The 16,155-nt window shown below is 42.0% G+C and overlaps 1 protein-coding gene across 7 annotated transcripts in view; it reads left to right on the plus strand.

Annotated features, from left to right (window-relative positions):
- LOC106587185 (nuclear factor of activated T-cells 5) overlaps positions 1-16,155 on the plus strand; it is a 54,259-nt gene that overhangs the window by 25,176 nt on the left and 12,928 nt on the right. Inside the window, exons 1-5 of one of the 7 annotated variants that reach the window (XM_014175279.2) lie at positions 1,268-1,396; positions 3,007-3,128; positions 12,910-12,972; positions 13,561-14,236; positions 15,406-15,595. In XM_014175279.2, the coding sequence (XP_014030754.1) occupies positions 13,584-14,236; positions 15,406-15,595 (843 nt within the window). In that variant the 5' untranslated portion in view covers positions 1,268-1,396; positions 3,007-3,128; positions 12,910-12,972; positions 13,561-13,583. Of the gene's footprint in view, positions 1-1,267; positions 3,129-7,545; positions 12,973-13,560; positions 14,237-15,405; positions 15,596-16,155 lie in introns of those variants that run through there. The other 6 variants (XM_014175278.2, XM_045708948.1, XM_014175281.2 and 3 more) reach the window with 6 other exon arrangements.

A 16,155-nucleotide genomic window follows, 5' to 3' on the forward strand; every position in this document is an offset into this window, starting at 1 on the left:
ATTACTAGCCCAAACACGTAATCTGCAAAAATGACAAGTTAATTAATGGGCAAAGGTGATTTCAGAACCAATGTGGGGAGACAAAAAACATAAACTACATTGCCCACCCCTAATCTGATAGTGGTGGTAGATTCCTAGTCTCCCTTATGGCTCAGATCAGGCTCAGTGCTGCCGGCACCTACTGCGAGAATTTCAGAATGTAACAGGCTGTTACTGCAATTTCAGGTAAAAACTCAATAAAATAAGTCTCAAATATGAGGAAAATGTCTATACAATTCAGCTGTTTCAAAAACATTGCTCTGGTATTGCCATTTATACTTTAGGAGTGTTGGCTCAATGAGACAATTCTGTTCGCACTGCCCTGCTTCAAGGTGGGCAACTGTCGGGAGAGTGTCATGCACTATCTCTGAAGTAATATGTGTAGCCAACGTTATATTAGTAAAAGTCTAGTAAGTGTGAAGAGGCTCTATCTGCAGAACCATAGATAGTCCTGTTGGATGTGTGAATGTTCTGATCGTCATCACAAGTAGTGTAGCGCTTGAAGTCACCTCCCTCCACACCCGCCTTCCTCCAGTCCTCCTCAGCCCCTATTGTTTTCAGTGTGGTGCTCATCAGCATACTTAACATGGCTCGGGGGGCATTGTGCTCTTGTTCCTCTAAATAGCTCCCTGCCATTTTTCAGGGAGGGGGCCGAGCAAGACGTCCCAGGCCCCTGGCACAGACACGTGAGGATGGGGGTTGGTAGGTGGTGGGGGCACCGGGCAGCAGCTGATAGGCCAGGCTGTGGAGACATGGTAGGAATCTGGACTGGGGCTGTATTTATCACTATGCTCTTGTTGTTATAGTACATTTTATAAACTGCTAGGCCATTTTCCAGAGTGCTGGCCAGGCATGACAATGCTCTGGGCCTGGTACAGGGTCAGTGTCAACTGACAAAGGCATGCTGTACCATGTTTACGAAGGTTATTGTTTTCGCTGTTTAACATTTTTCTTGATGTTTATAAGGAGAGCCTATAAGTATAGGTGAAAGGAAAAAAAGAACCATACTCACAGAATTGTATTTTACTCAAATTTTGAAAAGGAGGAGCTGTAACTTTGCTGTATTTAAACTTGTCTTTAGAATTCTGAAAGAGCTTCATGTACAGTAAATCTGCTGACTTCTTTGCAAGCGCTCTCATGCTGTGAGATTATGAACAGCATTTCAAGTCCTTACAAAGGGACTCGACTCACCTCCTGAACCCCCCTTCTCTCTTTTCTCTTCTCACAGAATCCGTGTATGACCTTCTCCCCAAAGAGCTGCAGCTGCCGTCCTCCACTCAGCAAAACCCAGTAGCAGCCATGAGCCAGAAGAGCGGTGGAGAGGCGGTTCCCCCTCCCTCAGCTGCCCTTGACTCAGGTAAGCCCCTCCTTCTCTTCTGCCTCCATGGTAACAGTGAGCAGTGCTGGTAATGGTTCCATCCTGTTTCCTGGAGTCAACCCTTCTTTAGGCTACCTGCAAGACCATTTCCAACTACATTAGGGGTAGGCAGCACACAGTCTGTACCTGTAGGCGTACACCTGCATGTAGAGTACAGCCAATAGGCAAGGAGCAGCTGCTGAAGACCGGAGTTATGAGGCCTTATTGCCGTCTCCCTTGGGCGTCCTGTGGCCCTCAGAAACGACATACTGCGATGCCATCCCTGGGCCCTGGGGGCTTGCTCACATCTCTGAAGACTGAACAGTTCTGACTGTGAGTGATGGGAACGACCTGTTCCTGTTTTTATTTGTTTTGGTGTGCATTATCCCCTGGGTTTTACACAGAGATAATTATTGCAGACATGCAGAACTGTGAGCACCTTTATATCATGATCTGTTGCTGGTTGCTATGAACCTCACAGTTCAGATGTAATCAGCTCCAGCTGCAGCCCCTTTTAGAATCCCAATCAGAGGGCAAGACTGAAAATGAGCAAACCAGCTCAAAAAGCATTCCCTGGTTTTGTGCTGACACAATGATTCTATACAGGGACTGTAGGATCCAAACATCTCTTTATGACACAGGCCTACAGGTTGCAAGCAGATCAGAAAGCCCTCTTTTAATGTGCTTTAGGGTGGACATTTTTAAAGGTTTTCCCATCAGGGCATTGGGGCTGTTACACACAATCAGAGAGGGCATTCTTGCTCTCCATAGAAATCCAACTTCATGATCCTAACTCAAAAATTGGCTAAATGGATTGCACTGTTTTGAGTGGTTGGGTTATGCCAAAACGAAGTCATGCCTTTCAGTCCTTGCTGGGAACACTGTGCCTTGCAGTTGGAGTCTAAGGTACCCCTCTTCATTCCATGCCATTAGAGGACACCCCTGTTTCTTTCAGGGCACACAAGACCTACAGAGTCCCCATCTTCTTGGGCTGTCTGAATGATCTTTAATACAGCAGTCTGTCTATTTGGGGTCCACTAAATCATGAAAGGCAAAATATACCCCATTAATTGACAATAGCAATTGGCTCCAAGTCTGTTATTGTACATTTGTGAAGATAGATGTTACAAAAATGCAAACCATCTCTCTTTGGGACAAGACACAAGTCAGAAGCCGGGTACAAAACCATTTCTGTACTGCTCACAAAATCATTGTTTGAGATCCAAAAATGTTAAGTAATTCAGTGATACCTCTTTGCAAAATTCCAGAAATATCACTAACTGTTTACTTATGTGTTTTGCAGCTATTTTGCTTAACCAGTTAGTGCCACACCATTATTTAAAGTAGTATCTTCTGACACGATGCATCAGTCTGTGTAAGGCTAAATAGTACATCTAGTACACTACAGTACTTGCACATAAGGAATCCAGAAAATCACTGAAACTAGTATGTTTGCAACTGTAGGCCTAAATGTTAATTAACCCAATATCATATTCAAAGCAAGAGGAAAAAATATAAAGCACAACACCTTTTTCTGGTTACATTTGTCACAACCTGAACGTTCAAAATGCAATTCACTTTAGCTCTTTTTACTCTGCCCCTTACCAAAGTGCCTCGGTTTAGAGTGAGTTTCAGTAGAACCAGAAGTCTGTTGCCTTCGGACATCAGTGCTTCAATGCAGCCAATGCAGCCCTCAGACAAGGCGGGACATACTGGCTGTAGCTGGAGGAAGGTGAAGTATTTTTCAGTTTACATGAAATTTAATTTGGGACTGTAGGTTTTACTGCAAATTAGCCTTCTTCTGGCTATCTCTTCTTCTTTTCACTTTTTTTGTGAACTTTATTTTGTACCCCAAATCTTTGAAAGCAAGTATTGAAAAAATACTTTGACATTAAAATGTAGGTTTCTATTGGTTCTCTGTCAAATGAGGACAACTTTTTAATTTTAGGCTGTCCAGCCGTTCAGGTTAGTTTGTTTTGGTCACACCAGCCAATTTTGCCTGTCGCTTTGGCTCTTTGTTCAAGTAGTTTCTCCCTCCCTGTATCCCTGCACAGCCTTCCTCCATTTGCCAGCCATATAGCTCTCTGCTGAAGCATCTCTGCGCTGGCCTTTTTACACTTTTACTGTTTTATGCTGTTACTGTACTTTGCAAGGCGGGTGCATGCTGGCTGTGATATTACCCTACTCCCATCACCCATCCTTTGCCTGCCCTGCTACTTTTTATAGCTTGGCCTGGCTGTCACCACATCCCTGATGCCAGTGTCCTTACTGTTTAGCTCTATACGGCTGCACACTTCCATTTTCCTGTTCCTATCCCTGTTCTTATCCTTGTCCTACCACCCCTGCCAGTAACCTTAAGGTTTTGTTACTTCTGTTTGTCCCCTCCCCTGATCCCTCCGTTTTGAGATATGGCTGAATGGAGATGTAGCATCACTCTAGGTTGGCTTCAGCTGTTATGTAGGAATGTCGGCTATTTTTAGTCAACTCTGGCCATACAAAATTCATATTGCTTTTACTTTGTTGATTAGCTCTCCACTTTTTATTTTTCTAATTGATGTAACATGTTATTGACTTCCATTTAGAAGTCTGAAATGAGCATGAATTATTTGTTGTCTGAGGTCAACTTTCTTCCTTGCCTTTTAGTCAGTCTACAGTCATGGCCAAAAGTTTTGAGAATGACACAAATATTAATTTCCACAAAGTTTGCTGCTTCAGTATCTTTAGATATTTTTGTCAGATGTTACTATGGAATACTGAAGTATAATTACAAGCATGTCATAAGTGTCAAAGGCTTTTATTGACAATTACATGAAGTTGATGGAAAAAGTCAATATCTGCAGTGTTGACCCTTCTTTTTCAAGACCTCTGCAATCCGCCCTGGCATGCTGTCAATTAACTTCTGGGCCACATCCTGACTGATGGCAGCCCATTCTTGCATAATCAATGCTTGGAGTTTGTCAGAATTTGTGGGTTTTTGTTTGTCCATCCGCCTCTTGAGGATTGACCACAAGTTCTAAATGGGATTAAGGTCTGGGGAGTTTCCTGGCCACGGACCCAAAATATCGATGTTTTGTTTCCCGAGCCATTCAGTTATCACTTTTGCCTTATGGCAAGGTGCCCCATCATGCTGGAAAAGGCATTGTTCGTCACCAAACTGTTCCTGGATGGTTGGGAGAAGTTGCTCTCAGAGGATGTGTTGGTACCATTCTTTATTCATGGCTGTGTTCTTAGGCAAAATTGTGAGTGAGCCCACTCCCTTGGCTGAGAAGCAACCCCACACATGAATGGGCTCAGGTAGAGGTCGACCGATTATGATTTTTCAACGCCGATACCGATTTTATTGGAGGGCCAAAAAAAAGCTGATGCCGATTAATCGGCCGATTAAAAAAAAATAAAAAATATTAAAAAAAATACAAATAAAAATTGTAATACTGACAATTACAACAATACTGAATTAACACTTAATTTAACTTAATATAATACATCAATAAAATCAATTTAGCCTCAAATAAATAATGAAACATGTTCAATTTGGTTTAAATAATGCAAAAACAAAGTGTTGGAGAAGAAAGTAAAAGTGCAATATGTTCCATGTAAAAAAGCTAACGTTTAAGTTCCTTGCTCAGAACATGAGAACATATGAACGCTGGTGGTTCCTTTTAACATGAGTCTTCAATATTCCCAGTTAAGAAGTTTTAGGTTGTAGTTATTATAGAACTATTTCTCTCTATACGATTTGTATTTCATATACCTTTGACTAATGGATGTTCTTATAGGCACTTTTGTATTGCCAGTGTTACAGTATAGCTTCCGTCCCTCTCCTCGCTCCTACCTGGGCTCGAACCAGGAACACATCGACAACAGCCACCCTCGAATCAGCGAGCAAGGGAAACAACTACTCCAAGTCTCAGAGCGAGTGACGTTTGAAACGCTATTAGCGCGCACCTGCTAACTAGCTAGCCATTTCATATCGCTTACACCAGCCTCATCTTGGGAGTTGATAGGCTTGAAGTCATAAACAGCGCAATGCATTGCGAAGAGCTGCTGGCAAAACGCACGAAAGTGCTGTTTTGAATGAATGCTTACGAGCCTGCTGGTGCCTACCATCGCTCAGTCAGACTGCTCTATCAAATCATAGACTTAATTATAACATAATAACACACAGAAACACGAGCCTTAGGTCATTAATATGGACGAATCCGGAAACTATCACGTTTATTCTTTCAGTGAAATACGGAACCATTCTGTATTTTATCTAAAGGGTGGCATCCATAAGTCTAAATATTCCTGTTACATTGCACAACCTTCAATGTTATGTCATAATTATGTAAAATTCTGGCAAATTAGTTCGCAACGAGCCAGGCGGCCCAAACTGTTGCATATACCCTGACTCTGCGTGCAATGAATGGAAGAGCAGTGACACAATTTCACCTGGTTAATATTGCCTGCTAACCTGGATTTCTTTTAGCTAAATATGCAGGTTTAAAAATATATACTTCTGTGTATTGATTTTAAGAAAGGCATTGATGTTTATGGTTAGGTACAGTCGTGCAACGATTGTGCTTTTCTCGCAAATGCGCTTTTGTTAAATCATCCCCCGTTTGGCGAAGTCGGCTGTCTTTGTTAGGAAGAAATATTATTCCCAGTTCGCAACGAGCCAGGCGGCCCAAATTGCTGCATATACCCTGACTCTGTTGCAGAGGTGACACATTTTCCCTAGTTAAAAGAAATTAATGTTAGCAGGCAATATTAACTAAATATGCAGGTTTAAAAATATATACTTGTGTATTGATTTTAAGAAAGACATTGATGTTTATGGTTAGGTACACGTTGGAGCAACGACAGTCCTTTTTCGTGAATGCGCACAGCATCGATTATATGCAACGCAGGACAGGCTAGATAAACTAGTAATATCATCAACCATGTGTAGTTAACTAGTGATTATGATTGATTGATTGTTTTTATAAGATAAGTTTAATGCTAGCTAGCAACTTACCTTGGCTTCTTACTGCATTCGCGTAACAGGCAGGCTCCTCGTGGAGTGCAATGTAAAGCAGGTGGTTAGAGCGTTGGACTAGTTAACCGTAAGGTTGCAAGATTGAATCCCCAAACTGACAAGGTAAAAATCTGTCGTTCTGCCCCTGAACAAGGCAGGTAACCCACCGTTCCTAGGCCGTCATTGAAAATAAGAATGTGTTCTTAACTGACTTGCCTAGTTAAAAAAAAAAATTACAAAAAAAAAAAATTCAATTCCACCAATAAATCGGTGGCCAAAAATACCGATTGTTATAAAAACGTGAAATCGGCCCCAATTAATCGGCCATTCCGAATAATCGGTCGACCTCTCGTCTCAGGATGCTTTACTGTTGGCATGACACAGGACTGATGGTAGCGCTCACCTTGTCTTCTCCGGACAAGCATTTTCCGGATGCCCCAAACAATCGGAAAGGGGATTCATCAGAGAAAATGACTTTACCCCAGTCCTCAGCAGTCCAATCCCTGTACCTTTTGCAGAATATCAGTCTGTCCCTGGTGTTTTTCCTGGAGAGAAGTGGCTTCTTTGCTGCCCTTCTTGACACCAGACCGTCCTCCAAAAGTCTTCCTCACTGTGCGTGCAGATGCACTCACACCTGCCTGCTGCCATTCCTGAGCAAGCTCTGTACTGGTGGTGCCCCGATCCCGCAGCTGAATCAACTTTAGGAGACGGTCCTGGCGCTTGCTGGACTTTCTTGGGCGCCCTGAAGCCTTCTTCACAACAATTGAACGTCTCTCTTTGAAGTTCTTGATGATCCGATAAATGGTTGATTTAGGTGCAATCTTACTGGCAGCAAAATCCTTGCCTGTGAAGCCCTTTTTGTGCAAAGCAATGATGACGGCACGTGTTTCCTTGCAGGTAACCATGGTTGACAGAGGAAGAACAATGATTCCAAGCACCACCCTCTTTTTGAAGCTTCCAGTCTGTTATTCGAACTCAATCAGCATGACAGAGTGATCTCCAGCCTTGTCCTCGTCAACACTCACACCTGTGTTAACGAGAGAATCACTAACATGATGTCAGCTGGTCCTTTTGTGACAGGGCTGAAATGCAGTGGAATTTTGGGGGGGGGGGGGGATTCAGTTCATTTGCATGGCGAAGAGGGACTTTGCAATTCATCTGATCACTCTTCATAACATTCTGGAGTATATGCAAATTGCCATCATACAAACTGAGGCAGCAGACTTTGTGAAAATTAATATTTGTGTCATTCTCAACTTTTGACCATGACTGTATATGGGGAAAACATTTTGTAAAATTAAATCCAAATTGGAACTAATGCCAAGCATTTTAAGGGAGCTCATTTCAAGTAGTGCAGTTCACAAGAGAGTCTGTTTTTCCGTTTTAAGTAGGTAATTGCAGTGGGAGTCTTTTTATAGGTGTACACCCATTAGAGAGGGCAAGGACCTTATGTTACTTTTTCACATAATTTCATTCAGTTCATCTTTAGGAATGTTTGTTCAGTTCAGACCTTACTATCCCAGCCACTCCTTCTCCTGCTTCCCACCCATGCTAAAGGGTCCGAGTTTGCTTGTGCCAACTTAGCTTCTGCATGAGTTTAAAGTGGAAATGCATTTTATTTTACAAGCTCCAAAATGACACTCAGTCAGTACATTGAACATCACCTGATCAATATCGGCATCCACACACCTCAGCAATATATTGACAAGTGAACATACTCCACAAAGTCTTTTGAAATGTTCTTCCTTTCTTTGTTTCAATAATATTCAGCAAATGCACAAAGTGAATAGCTTTTTTGTTGATTGGATGCAAGTTGTTTTGCTATTAATGAACTTAACTTGCATTTTAGCTGGGCCTCACAGGTGTTGTGGTGGGTTGTGTGACTGTGTCTGTCTATCAGTAGTGAAGACATTTAGTCCCAAGGGCTCTTAACCTATCAAAATTCACCCAGGGTGTTGAGTAGGTTCGTCTACACTTTTAGACTTCTTATTATTTTAATTTATTTAATTTTATTGCATTTACATGTTTTTTGTGTTGTATTGCAACTTAGTTTTTGATGTCAAAGTTTTGTTTATTTAATTCTGCATTTAAATGGTAGTGGAACATAGTGTAGAAGGGGGTGGGGTTAAAGGGACATAAAAAAAAAAAAATCTATTTCATTTTCATCATCTCCAGCACCACCTCAACATCAACATATGCGAAAATTGTGCATTTTTGTGTTTTGTAGTACAAAATATAAAGATATGTTTTTCCAATGACATCATCAACCAATTAGTTGGTAATATCTACTCAAAATGTGTCAAACACCGATGTCATTGGAAACACTTAACTTCCGCTATCTTTTTTTTACTATAAAACATAGAAACGCTCCATTTTCCCTTATGTTGATGTTGGGGGGGTGTTGGAGATGATGAATATGACGTTGAGAAAAAAAACGTTTTCCTACAAGGGTTTAAGCAGAACTTGGGCTAGGATGGAACATGCAATGGTCCCATAGGTGGAGGCATGGGTCTTCGGTAATGCGTTTACAATAAGAGCAAATGTTCTATGTTCATTTGAAAATGTATTAAGTCTACGCTGTAATACACCTTGAATATTATTGCCTCCATCTGCTGGGACTGGGCAATAATCACATTGGTTTTAAGAGCATGGTGATTTGCAGCCACTTTAAGCATTTTTGTTAAGTGGAAATTGGTAGGGTTTGTGGAAAGAACAGCCTACATATATTGAGTGATACTACCGGTACTACCATTTTATGGCCGAAACAAATAGTTCCAGTGCCTTCAGAAAGTATTCATACCCCTTGACTTATTACATATTTTGTTGTGTTAAGACCTGAATTTAAAATGTATGAAATTGTTTTTTTCTCTCCCCCATCTACACACAGTACCACATAATGACAAAATTAAAACATGTATTTAAACATTTTAGAAAATGTATTGAAAATGAAATACAGAAATGTTGAATTTACTAAGTATTCACACCGCTGAGTCAATACATTCTAGAAGCACCTTTGGCAGCGATTACAGCTGTAAGTCTGCTTTCCACACCTATTTTAAGCACTGTCAAATTGGTTGTTGATCATTGCAAGACAACCATTTTCAGGTCTTGCCATAGATTTTCAAGTAGATTTAAGTAAAAACTCAGCCACTTGGGAACATTCACTGTCTTGTTAAGCAACTCCAGTGTAGATTTGGCTTTGTTTTAGGTTATTGTCCTGCTGAAATGTGAATTAATCTCCCAGTGTCTGGTGGTAAGCAGACTGAACCAGGTTTTCCTCTAGGATTTTGCCTGTGCTTAGCTCAAAGGGATATTCAATGTCTGCTTTTGTTATTTCAATGTCTGCCCTTCTTTAGGAGGCATTTGAAATCCTCCCTGGTCTTTGTGGTTGAATCTGTGTTTGAAATTCACTGCTCGATTGAGGGACATTACAGATAATTGTATATGCGCGGTAACACGTTAAACGCTATTATTGCACACAGAGTGAGTCCATGCAACTTATTATGTGACTTGTTAAGCAAATTTGTACTTCTGATCTTATTTAGGCTTGCCATAACAGAGGTTGAATACTTATCGACTCAAGGCATTTAGAATTTTTTTAAATTATATTTCAAAAACATAATTCCACTTTGACGTTATGGGGTATTGTCTGTAGGTTAGTGACAAATCTCGATTGAATCGATTTTAAATTCAGGCTGTAACACAACAAAATGTGGAAAAAATCTACTGTGTGAATACTTTCTGAAGGCACTGTATAAAATGTCTTCATAATATACACCATTTTATGTATGAAGTTCTCTAGCTTCAACCTATCTGTACTTTGTTCCTCTGGATGTCTCGGAACCAAACCTCCTCAGAGTAATTATACATGAAGCCTTCAACCTTTTGTCCTCCATCTCCCTTTGAATATTGAATTGCAATGCATTTCGTTAGCCAGGGTATTATGCACAAACGGAGCAGGTGATGACTCAAAATTCAAACAAGAAATGAATCCTGAATCTCTGCCCTTCAAGTCAGCCATTTTGGTGGTTATAGCTGTCCTATTGGCCAGCTGTCTTTTTTCTTTTAGAATGGAAGGGCTCCTATTGAACAGGATGTCTTCATTACCATCTGACGCTCAGCATTTCAAGGTTATCAGATGTACTGTGCGGTTTGCACGTATAATAGTTTGTCAAGATCAAAAGGTTTAAAACCAGGCAATGCTTTACGAGGGCCAGTTTCCTGGACCCAGATTAAGCCTACTCCTGAATTAAAAATAATCTCCAATGAAAGTGCTTTTTAGTCCAGAAATAGTCTTAACTTGACATGATGACCAAAGACACATTAGGCTTTAAAGAGGCTAAACAACAGGGGTTAAAAGGTGTCTGTGATAAATGCCTCTTTCTGTGGCCAAGTGCCTTTCTCCTGTGATAAATCAGACTTCCTGATTTAAATTATTTATACCCTGGATAAAGAGATGCAGCTGGGCTTTCCTCCATCCTCCCTGTAGGTGTCTCTGGGTTTTCTCTTCTTTAAGACCTGGCTACATTTTAAACATTTTAAACAATCAGCCTTGCGTGTTTAGACCAGAAGGCTAATGGGGGCGTGGTAGAGGGAGAGAGGGAGATTCTATCCAACGGTTCTACTGCTCCACAGCACAGGCCAAAAACAGCGGGATTTCATTCTCTCCCGCAGCGTTTGCTGTCCTGACGTTTATTACACGGTTGTCTTTAGTTTCATTACACTCAAAGCAGGGCAACTCGTTTTTAGATGAGGAAAAAAATTAATTACCTCCCTCCTCTGGAGAGACAGCAGGACATAAAAGGGCAGTTGTTTGAAATGTGTACACAACTCACGGATGGGACAATTTACTCAGGCATATTTGCCAATGTACAGTAGTCTACAGAAAGCTTTTAGGCCATATAAATACGTCAGGAGGAAGCAGAGTAAAAGCTGTGAACCTTTACAAAGCTGGAGGGGTTTACTGGACTGGGTTTCTTTGAGGCCTTTGTTTCTCCAGTTTCTGTGAGTGTTTTTAAGTGTGGTGAGAGGGCGCTCAAAGTGGCTACAAATCATTCCCTGTGGTTCCAATCTTAGCAGGGCCTGTATGTCCAAAAATCTGCATGAACAGCACATCATGAAATGTGTTTCAAAAGAATGCGTCATATTTAGATTTTGTACTTGACATCATTTTGTAATTAACTAATCCTTCAGCATTTCAAAACCACTGTTCTGTTATGTTTTTTCTTGTTTTAAAACTGATTTTCATTTGATATTACATGGTTGTGAAAATGGAACTAGTTCTTTTGGGTCTGAGGGAGGAAGTTTACAGCTGCCATGGAGAACACATTTCTGTCTTGCTGGATCCCAATCGAACTAAAATTATTCCTGTCTCTTGCATAAAACATTTAATTATAATCTATTGGGTAAAATAGCTGCTCCCTACCATCTGCAATCAGGTGGAAGTTTGTCTGGTTGCTAGATTGCGTCTGTTTGCAGAAATCCATACAATGTGCTGTATGTTCTGAAAGCATTCCTGTTCATCAGAGCATAAATAGATGTATGGCTTTATCCATTTCTTCTGCTTATCATGGCTACTCTTCAATAAATTCAAATAGTTTAGCCACTAAAATTAATTACAGAAAAATAAAAACCTATTAAAGCAAAATGATGTTCGATATTGTTGCAGTCAGGTGTGGTTCCTACATATGAGTGCATTTGGAATGGGAAAAGTGAGAGGGCTTGTGGGTGGAATGTAAAGTGACTGGAATTTCTTCATAGACAATGCACCACATTGGCTTGTAATGAGTCATAGATATCTGGCATTCTTCCGATTACCAACAAAAAGCTATCTTATTTTTCAGTCATAAGCACTGTAGCTACAGTTTTGAATGATGTGTAACCTAGTTTCACCTCTTATTTTTAATTGTTTTTATTGACATGTTGAATTCACAGTCTCGATAAAGGTTTTACAAATTAGGATAGCTTGTCTGCCTCTCCTCTCCCTTCTCCTGCAACAGTCTTCAGGATTTCACATCCATGCATCCTAGGGCTAGGCCCTTAGGCCACCAAGGCTTCCATTTCTTCCATCATATCATCTCGAGTAGACAGTCAGGTATTGCGTGTTTATTTCTGACCATGGGGTGTAATAAGCATTCTCCAACTCCATGTTTTTTGTCACCCTTATATGCCAGTAGCCAAACTATCCAGTTTGTTTTCACAGAAGTGGAAGATGACAATCTACCATGCAGCATCTGCCATTTCACCTTCTTGAAGCTGCACTCTACTGTACCCTGCATTGAGGACCTGATAACTAGGAATGCTTTTGAAATGTACTCAACATTTGCTGCCATTTTCCTCAGGTGTTTTAGGAGGACTTTCAGAAAAACATATTGAGCAGGAATAGAACGAGACCCTTGAATGACGGTTCCATTTTCACAAATACTTTTTGTTCAACAGTTTTTATTTTTTATTTTTTTTTAATTACATTTGAATGTTCAGCTCTTATTGCTCATTCGCTGTCTCGTTTTTATTCCAGGAAGTTCCCTCTGAAGCAGGGAGTGTCTGCATATAAAATGGTCTGCAGTTCTCTGCTTCATAGGTCAGAAGCTTGTTTATTTTGTCTCTGTGGCTACGTTCAGTCCCAACTAAATTGTTTGAACCTGTATGACAAAAAGCTCTATTTGGCACGCATCATCTACACACCAGATAATCTTCATTTCATTTGAACATCCCTCTATGTGTAGATTTCCCAGTTAATTTCTGTTCATGGCAAATGCTATTGAAAATCAAGTCCCAGTGTCACTGAAAGATGGCTAGAGAATTGGATTACTGCACGTTCTGGGGCACAATTTTTTTTTTTGCAGATTGAATTAGAAACTCTCTGCGTATCAATTTCAGATAATTAGATATTCATGTCAGAAAATGCATGACTTTCCATGTATATTATGTCCTATAATGACTCTTTTCCCCCATTTTTGTGGTCAGAACACACTACATACACTCGCACACACATAGACACACTCACACATCATGATGCAATAAAAGAAAAGTGAAAATTATAATTGGATGACCAAAGAAAAGCTACAAAAAAATAAAAAATCATGCACAAATTTCGCTGCTTGAATGGGACTGCTAGCCAATGCTGGTTGAGATGCCTTTATTTACTGTCCAATTATATACACTGTAGATGCCACCACCGTCTCCTCTTCTATGACCATGGGAGGCCCTCGCAGTGCTTTTCCCACCTCTTCCAGCTCCATCGTGCACTCCACTACTTCAGCCACCGACCAGACCTCTGCTCACACCGGCATCGCTGCTCCAGACGAAGGTGTAAGTAGCAGAGCGGTGCCGGAGATGCTTGGCGCCGAGGGCGGGACTGGCAACAGTGGGAGTGCTGGTGGCGGCAGGGCTGGTGGCGGCAGGGCTGGCGGCGAGAAAGGAGGAGGGGCCGGATCCCTAGGTGGAGGAGGAAGAGGGGGGGCATCCCAGGAGGCCCAGCAGCACCACCAGATGACCCCCTCCAAGCGGCGGACGGTGCTGAATATCTCGCCTCCGCCCGAGGACCTGTTTGACGACAGCCGCATGTCCTGCCAGGAGGATCAGCTCCAGGACTCCGAGCAGAGCAACAGCATCTGGATGGATGACTCCGCCTCCAACTTCAGCATCGTCAGCTCCAGCTCCTACAACGACAACACAGAGGTGCCCCGGAAGTCCCGCAAGCGCACCCCCCGCCAGCGACCCGGCCCCAAGCCTGCCTCGGCCGAGGAGGCCAGCATGGACGTGTTTGATGCAGACAGTGCCAAAGGGCCTCACTTTGTGCTCTCACAGCTGGGCTCAGACAGCAAGGCCTGTACCAAAGGAAGGTGGGTGCCCCTGGATCTCTTTTACAGTGAAATTAGCCCATGTGGATACCTATCTAGCCTACTGTTTACTTCCTTTTGGTCTGCAGAGTTAACTTTCCTGTTCTTTTACATCTCTGAGCTGGCTCTATGGACTTTGGTTGAGTTTCAGTTCTCAGTTTGAATCTTGTCTGGAGCACAGAATGGAAATACATTTAGAAATACATTAAGACAAGTTAAATGTCATAAAGTGATGAATTCATCGAAAAACACTGATAGACTTATACCATTACAATTGAATGGACATCTCAACAGAACTGTAGGTATTCTATACCTTGCCTGATTTTGAAGAAGTTTATCTAAATTTGCTCCATACTTATTCCCATTGTTAAGATGTGTAAACCACTATACCACAAGCGGAAATCGTATTACACCACTGGCTGAACCTTTGTCTGTGCTTGAAGAAGAGCTGGCAGATCAGAGGCTAGGGAGTGGCAGGATACCACAGCACAAACAATGGTCAGCCATGGTGAATCACACTGAGCCTCTTTGAAAAGTGTTGAGAAAGCAGAGTAGATTAAATAAACCAATAAGTCCATCTCCTAAGAGGTTCTGATGGACTCTGCTTGGTAGTGAGCCTCCAAACTCTGCATTGCTCACTAGTGTCACTGGGAAACCATGGCAGCTATTTGGGGATCCCTCACTAGTCCCCTGCTGCTCTCCAGTTCCAAATACCCCCTATGCTCCACCATACACACAGACTGACACTCACTCACACACAAACACACAGAGATATTTGCTGGTGGGGTCACAGCTTGGCTGGAACTTTGATAGTAAGTGGATGGTCTCCAAGTCCTGTCAAGTTCTCTTCCACTGAGAGGAAGCTTGGTGCCAACAGTGGAGCTGATCTTCCCTCCCATTACATAAATGAACACAAGGTGGAGAGGAGAGGAGGAGTGGGGGTGAGGGTTGCTGACACTGCCACCCAACGCCAGGTTGTGCGGCCCTCAGTCCCCAATGATTACAAGGTCACAGGCAGGGTTAGGGATAGCAGACAGTGCTGTGATTGAGTGAAAGGAAACAGTCCCCTGCATTAAATATAAGCAAGTGTATAGTAGTCAATGTTAGTGTTTCAATGTAGGTTGTTTAGGAGCTGTTGGTCTGACACAGTAGCTAACCAGTCTGTCTTGCAGTTCGGCAGATGGCTCCCAAACAACCCATCAGAAAGGTGGGACCCTAGCGAGCCAGTTCCCTCAGAAGAGTGAGGGAAAGGAGCTGAAGATCCTGGTCCAGCCTGAGACCCAGCACAGAGCCCGCTACCTGACTGAGGGCAGCAGGGGGTCAGTGAAGGACCGCACTCAGCAGGGCTTCCCCACCCTAAAGGTACGCCTTAAACCAGCAACAGGACCAGGGGGGCTGGGGCCTCTAGGGCTTTTTGTGGACGGTCAGTGCCCCATACACGTGTCACTGTTTTGACTCTACCCCTTTGAAAGTATGCCTTTATCTGTCCTTCATCAAATGCCACCATCAACCTGCTCCATACTCATTGTTACATAACACCTCTACATTGGGTTAACCTGCTTAAGTCCGTGATTCAGTGATTGTCACAGGCTATGTAGAAACATGTATAAGAAGGATGCAACATATCAACCCCAGGTTATTTTCTATTTATGAAATAAGGTTTAGTAGCTAGCTGTTACAACACACCTTGGAAGGCAGCACTCGGGTGGTAGAGCATGGCTCTTCCAACACCAGGATAGTGGGTTACATTCCCATGAATGAATAAGTCGCTTTGGATAAATGTGCCTGCTAAATGCAATATATTATATAACCTACATAAAAACAACAGATTTTCTTGTCCACCGAGAAAAGAGGTAACTATTGTTATTCTCTTGAAGTGATTACAACAGCTAATCGTGACTTTGTTTGCATTTCTTTGTCAT

Source organism: Salmo salar, chromosome ssa26, assembly GCF_905237065.1.
Source record: "Salmo salar chromosome ssa26, Ssal_v3.1, whole genome shotgun sequence".
NCBI classification, from domain to species: domain Eukaryota; kingdom Metazoa; phylum Chordata; class Actinopteri; order Salmoniformes; family Salmonidae; genus Salmo; species Salmo salar.